Raw genomic sequence first — 6,567 nt, 5'->3', positions numbered from 1 at the left:
CTGTGTTGCTCGTCCTGTCGCCGTCTGTCTGCGGTGGCTTGGAGGCTACATTTACTTTTTCAAAGACTCAGGTTTGATTTTTTATGTTTTTCTATTTATATGTTTGTCTTCATACTGTTGTTCATGTAATTGCAACGTTTTTGATTAATGTGTTTATTTCAAAAATCACAAAAATATAACATTTACACCTTTCGTCATGTCTCTTCAAGTAGATGACTAGGCTCGCAAATCAGGTGTAATACATTAGAGGCCAGGGTAGACCTTACTGTTACTGGAGGCTAATGTGTGTGAAGACAAATTTATGAGCAATATAGTTATCTTAGTTAGAAATACATAAAAAAAAAACGAGGCGACCTACTGAATGAACTATCATGTTAAAGAAAGTTAATTCATTAATTTATTTTGACTAATGGCCAATTGGAGAAATTTTGATTATTTGCTCGATTTGAGGGCAAAATCTTTAGGGGAAAACAATGCCTCTACAAAATATCTATATATATATATATACAGAACTATATCAGAAGGTATATACAATCATTAAGCATCATGTTTGATTAAAGATATTATAAAGCATTAACAAATGCTCATTGATGAAAATCCGATCCTTCTGATTTTAGGCAGTAGGCCTAGGAATACTACATGCTTAACGTTAATGGAAAGGACCAAATATACTATATATACAGGGTTTTGCTTCACTGGCCTTCACTACACCTATCTGGTAGGCTTTGTTCATAATCAAAGCAAACTTACATTTAAACTGATTATTGCTGCACATTAGCGAAAGCCTACATGACCAGAGACCATAGGCCTGAAAGTAAATGTAAAGTCCTTCAGATGAGAACACCTATAGGATAGGCCAAGAAGTGCTCCGTAAGCCTATCCTTGTACCCTGAGATTATCCTTCATTCATGTCCGCTATGTATGCCTTTATTTAATTTGGTCGTTGTTCCTTATGTATACAGGAATACTATCCACTTTGTGCTTTTAATAGCATAGTAACAAGTAATAATAGGGACAGCTTAATTGTGTTACACAAAAAAGTCATCTGTGACAATAAAAGTTCCTGTCCAACAAGGTAACAGTGATCAGGGCCTCCACTCGTCTGGTTCAACGGCCCGTAGCTGCTCCTAGATCTGCTCCACCTGGAAGTTGGACTCCGATCTACAAAAGAGAAGAGAGATATTAATTAATCTGGGCTCACTGGGAGCTGAGCGGAAGGTGCAGCTGACGTTACACTGTGTTACAGCTGATGTCACACTGTTTTACACTGTGTTACAGCTGCATAACACTGTTCACTGTGTCACACTGTTACACTGTGTTACAGCTGAGGTCACACTGTGTTACAGCTGACATCACACTGTGTGTCACACTGTGTTACAGCTGACGTCACACTGTGTTACACTGTGTCACACTGTGTTACACTGTGTCAGACTGTGTTACACTGTGTTAAATTGTGTTACAGCTAACTCACTGTGTTACACTGTGTTACAGCGCTGAGGTGAAGCTCACACTGTGTTACAGCGCATTAACAATCACTAGGTTAACTAATTCCCTGTACACAACCAAGATAGCTAGGATAAGATGCTACGTATGATGCTAAGTACTACTTTTACGTGCAAGGACGTTCCCTGTAGGTAGGCTTCATGCGCTGATGTACACTTACAGGTCCGGAAGCTTGTGGATCATGTGGTTGTTGTACTCCAGAATCGGAGGGATGCTTTCGTCATCCTCTGGGACCTGAAAAATGTCACATGGTCACAACGTCAACCCGCATAGTTCCAGTCCTAGCTATTTAAACGCTTGGTACAGTTCACAAAGCAACAGCACCCACTGGTGGTGAGTTGAGAAAGCATTCTCTTACCTCCCAGTAAGCCTCGTCGTCGTAGCAGTTGTCATCAGCCGGGTCGCCCCAGATAGGGATCTTCAGAACCAGACCTGGAACGGGAAAGAAGTGTCAAACCATTGTGTTCAGGTGGAGGTGAGGTGGGTTCAGACGGAGGTGAGGTGGTGTCAGGGTTAGGGTGGTGTCAGGGTTAGGGTTAGGGTGGTGTCAGGGTTAGGGTTAGGGTGGTGTCAGGTGGAGACGAGGTGGTATCAGGTTGGCGTCCTCTGGAGGTGAGATGGTGTCAGGTTGAGGTGAGGTGGTGTCTGGTGGAGGTGAGGTGGTATCAGGTGGAGGTGAGGTGGGTTAAGGTGGAGGTGAGGTGGTGCCAGGTGGAGGTGAGGTGGGTTCAGGTGGAGGTTAGGTGGTGTCAGGTGGAGGTGAAGTGGGTTCAGGGGGTGTCAGGTGGTGTCTTATATAACACCTCAGAAACGTTACGGGTCACCAGGGATAAGTATGCGAGTGAGACCATAACCGTGTCAATTATTATAGAAATCAAAGGTCACCCTCTGGACGGGCTCCCTGGCCCGTGACTCAGTGACGCCGCTGTAGGGTCGGCCGTCTGAGAGCTTACCCACACACCCCCCTCCGACGATGCCGAAGGCGATGGCCACACAGCAGGCGGCGGCCTGGAAGCCGCCCTGAGTCCCAACCGTCCGGTCGGCGAAGTCCCCCTCAAAGTCAAACGTGTTGATTAACCTGGCAGAATAAAACAAGCATTGGTCCGTTTATGGAATATAACTATTTAGTTCAAATTGCAACCGCTAAGGTATCTGGTTATAGAGGGTAAAAATACTTTTACCAACTGTCTGATCACCTGTCCCAAGTCAGAAAGCTGTCTTTCATACAGATAGTGTTGATGGACTATAACCTTTCTGACCTAGGATGGGGAACCAGACCTTAAGCTGGGTAAACAGGATCTGCACATGTTCTGACTTCCCCCCCCCTCTGGAGTTAACCTCCTCCTACCCCCTCTCTGGAGTACACCTCCTCCTCCCCCCTCCTCTTGTGTTGATCTCCTCCTCCCCCCCTCTGGAGCTAACCTCCTCCTCACCCTCCTCCTCACTCTTCTCCTCCTCACCCTCCTCCTCACCCTTCTCTGGAGTACACCTCCTCCGTTGCCGAGGCAGCGACGATGGCTCCGATGAAGCCCCCCAGCATCCCCGGGACAGCGTGCAGGTTGTGGACTCCACACGTGTCCTGCAGCTTCAGGTATTTCTCCAGGAGTGGCTGGTTCAGACAAGAGCCGAGTGGCCGCCATTTAGAGTTAGTCAACCCAAATCACTTTCAGTAGAAAAACACTTTTGTTTTGGATGGAAATTCATAAAGTTGTTAAAAGGTTATCCTGCTTAAACCCTACACCCATGGGTTTTCCTACCCTTCAAAAATTATAACAAAAATATCATTATGGAATTGTTATATTGTTGTATAAGTTGCTCACCGTAACAAAGACATAGCCGAAGGTAGAGATGATGCCACAACAGAAACCAACAATCAGCGATCCGTACGGGGTGATCATGAACTCCGCTGCAGTTCCCATAGCAACGCCCCCTGCCAGGGTGGCGTTCTGGATGTGAACCTGTCAATCACAAGAGGTTTAAAACACACAGCATTCTAACGCACGCTGCGAACTTCCAATGAAAACCATCAGTGTACGTTTGGACTGTAATGGTTCAACGTTACCATGTCCAGCTTCCCTTTCTTCTGCGTGACACTGGAGATGCCCACCGCCGTCAGGACCGAGGAGGCCAGCGCCAGGTAGGTGTTGATTGCCGCGCGGTGCTGCCCGTCCCCGTGGTCCGTGATGGCAGAGTTGAAACTGGGCCAGAACATCCACAGGAACAGTGTACCTGAGCAGACACCAAACATGACACCCTCGCTTCTAGGCCGCAAGGTAAGACACAGAGTGGCCCTAAAGAACAACGAAAACACACTCACCAATCATGGCGAAGACATCAGAATGGTAGACCGAGCCGTTGAGGCGCTTGCTCAGGTTCAAGTTAGGGCGGTAGAGGACCCAGGAAATAGCCAACCCGTAGTAGCCTCCGAAGGCGTGGATGACCATGGAGCCTCCAGCATCCCTAGCCTGGGGAGACATGGTGGTGTGAACATGGACGCACAGCACCCACTGGGAAAGGATCTCATCCTTTGGTGGTTCTGGAGAATACCAGCTCAGGGGGAAACTCACATGCAGCAGGTCGAGGATGATGTACTCCTCCACAGCAAACAGTGTGACGCCAAACAATGTGAGCACCAGAAGCTGGACTGGGCTGACTTTCCCCAGCAACGCCCCGTAGGCGATCAGGCACCCGGCCACACAGAAGTCTGCGTTGATCAAGCTGATTGGACCAAATAGGAGGAAGACGTTGATATACAATCAGGTGTTTCGTGAGCGACTCACTATAAACCACCAGTGGAGCTGGATGACTAAAGAGTTCTCGTCAGTCATCACGTAATGATCCTAGCATGACAGTCATGGTCATTGTCACTCTACTAATGATGCTATGTGCTGAGCGATGTCAGCATTTTGAAAAATCCCTGAACCTGATTATCTGGTTCCTCATATACACCTTTCAGACGATGCATTATCAAAACAATATACTATTGAAGGCAGACAGTGAGGGAAACACGCCCTGTGCAGCCAACTGAACTGCAAACAATGTCAGGAAACCAAGCAGCAGACCTTTGAAGTGTGTCTTACTTCTCTACACCAATCAGGATCTTCCCTGTGGCCGGGTCCAGGGTATGGAACCAACCCTGCATGAGCAGAGCCCACTGAATACCGAAGGCTGCCACCAGGAAGTTGAAGCCCACTGCGCCGAAGCTGTACCGCTTCAAGAAGGTCATGAGGAAGCCGAACCCGACAAAGATCATGACGTGCACGTCCTGGAAGCCTGGGAGGGAGGACACATCCATGAGCCTCTGCTTCTAGTAAACACTGACACAGTCAGGGAAGGTAGGACTCGCCATTTAGAAAGACAATAAGTCAAATCCTCTCGTCCTCGTTTGAAGGGTTGCCTTTGTTGATTATTTTGTCAAATCTGAAGTATTGTTCCATCACTATGATTCAGTATTGTAATTTTCCAATTTGAATAAATTCAAGTCAATAGGTTTCTACAGCTGTTGACACGGTTGAATGTTTTGGATTATGTTTTATTGTTTATTGTTTTTTTATTATGCATATTGAATGAATATTACAACTTTTTCTTTAAATGGTTGATATGTACAGTATGTATTATTGTAATTATGTTATTTCCTTAATTGGGTGATAAATTATAAAATGAACCATTTCAAATGAGAAAGCAATAAATAAACACCAGTCACAAGCATTAAAGTGGTTACAAAGATATGAATATAAATACAGGATATAAGGATGAATATAAATACAGTAAATAAGGATGTGTTCTAAGGACAATGGATCAGTCTGCAGCCCGAGGTGGAGGTCGCACTTACTTGGGTATCGGAAGTAGAAGTCATTCTCAATGTCGCTGGAGATGTTGTTTTCCCTCCTGAACTCCTGCCAATGAGTGTCCGCCTCCTCGTTGTATCTGATGAAGACCCCGAACAGGACAATCATGGCGATTTGCCACACAAAGCAGACAGCGGGCAGGGAGACCCGCACGTTGGTGCTCTTGGTGCCACCATAGAACCAGCCCAACATGGTGGCGGTCGGGAGAACGGAGAGTGGCTCGGCTGCGGCGGCGCGCTGGTTAAATAGGGTTCAGCAGGGGGGTGTGTCTCCTTGGCTACACCTGGCTGAGCGAGAACACCTTGTGACCTGCCTCCTAATACTCATAGCCAACAGTTGAATAATGAGCAGGGATATACCTCCAAGAAGTTATCTTCTTTGAAATCATCAGCTTCTGAAACAATATCACGACGAATCGTTGGGTAATTTGTCACAAATCAAACGTTGTATCCCTCTCACAGATAGGGTTAGGGTTATACTTTATGCCTAGCATAACAGCGCTCTAGCCATTTATCTTGTCTTGTATTGTTGTGTATGGTTGAAGAAGCCCTGGACGATGGATCAGTTACAATGCTGGTCATAATAGTGGCTTGGCCCATGCTCCCTTTTTCCCTTTCCACGGTTGAGCAGATCTCCTTGATGAGCAGGTCATTGGCACAGCCACAATTATGTCATTACTGCATGTGATTCACTGTTGTATAATGGATCCTCTCTTTGTCAAACAACATACTCAAACTCAAAAAAAGGCCTCAGGCCTTATCTCTCTCTCTCTCTCTCTCTCTCTCTCTCTCTCTCTCTCTCTCTCTCTCTCTCTCTCTCTCTCTCTCTCTCTCTCTCTCTCTCTCTCTCTCTCTCTCTCTTTCTCTCTATCCCCCTCTCTCTCTCTCTATCCCCCTCTCTCTCTCTCTCTCTCTCTCTCTCTCTCTCTCTATCCCCCTCTCTCTCTCTCACTCCCTCTCTTACTCTCTCTCTCTTCATGACAGAATGGAAGTGAACATAACCAAACTGTTCATCAGCTGCAACCTTTAAATGCAGGAAAGGAACAATTAAAAGTATCTGTAGATCATAGAGTGCACAGATACTAGACTTACCACATTTCTTCCGAACGGTCACATGCCAGATGCTATCACATGGAAGACATTCATTAAACCTGCTACCTGCTGTTGGTTTTATGTTTTTGATTTAGGATGACAAAGAACATTCCAGATGCTATCAG

The 6,567-nt window shown here is 46.1% G+C and overlaps 1 protein-coding gene across 1 annotated transcript; it reads right to left on the bottom strand.

Moving 5' to 3' along the window:
- Nucleotides 1–290: 290 nt before the first annotated feature.
- Nucleotides 291–5,589, bottom strand: rhcga (Rh family, C glycoprotein a). The gene is made up of 11 exons (XM_056608336.1): nucleotides 5,336–5,589; nucleotides 4,584–4,776; nucleotides 4,071–4,221; nucleotides 3,821–3,968; nucleotides 3,566–3,732; nucleotides 3,324–3,461; nucleotides 2,976–3,112; nucleotides 2,457–2,581; nucleotides 1,862–1,935; nucleotides 1,664–1,737; nucleotides 291–1,161 (listed from the first exon to the last, which is right to left on the bottom strand). Exons 1-11 carry the CDS (start codon nucleotides 5,541–5,543, stop codon nucleotides 1,128–1,130), a joined length of 1,449 nt encoding a protein of 482 aa, XP_056464311.1. The 5' UTR covers nucleotides 5,544–5,589; the 3' UTR covers nucleotides 291–1,127.
- Nucleotides 5,590–6,567: the final 978 nt, after the last annotated feature.

This window comes from Gadus chalcogrammus, chromosome 14, assembly GCF_026213295.1.
Source record: "Gadus chalcogrammus isolate NIFS_2021 chromosome 14, NIFS_Gcha_1.0, whole genome shotgun sequence".
NCBI classification, from domain to species: Eukaryota; Metazoa; Chordata; class Actinopteri; order Gadiformes; family Gadidae; genus Gadus; species Gadus chalcogrammus.
Note: the sequence above shows the minus strand (reverse complement) of the source record. Positions and strands in the feature narration are given on the sequence as shown.

Bases quoted from the DNA above. Each gene is read 5' to 3' on its own strand.
- rhcga (XM_056608336.1), bottom strand. From the start codon at position 5,543: ATGTTGGGCTGGTTCTATGGTGGCACCAAGAGCACCAACGTGCGGGTC. The intron at 3,969-4,070 runs GTGAGTTTCCCC...ATGTCTCCCCAG, and splicing joins TCATCCTCGACCTGCTGCAT to GCTAGGGATGCTGGAGGCTC. The intron at 1,162-1,663 runs GTAAGTGTACAT...TCTCTTTTGTAG, and splicing joins ATCCACAAGCTTCCGGACCT to ATCGGAGTCCAACTTCCAGG.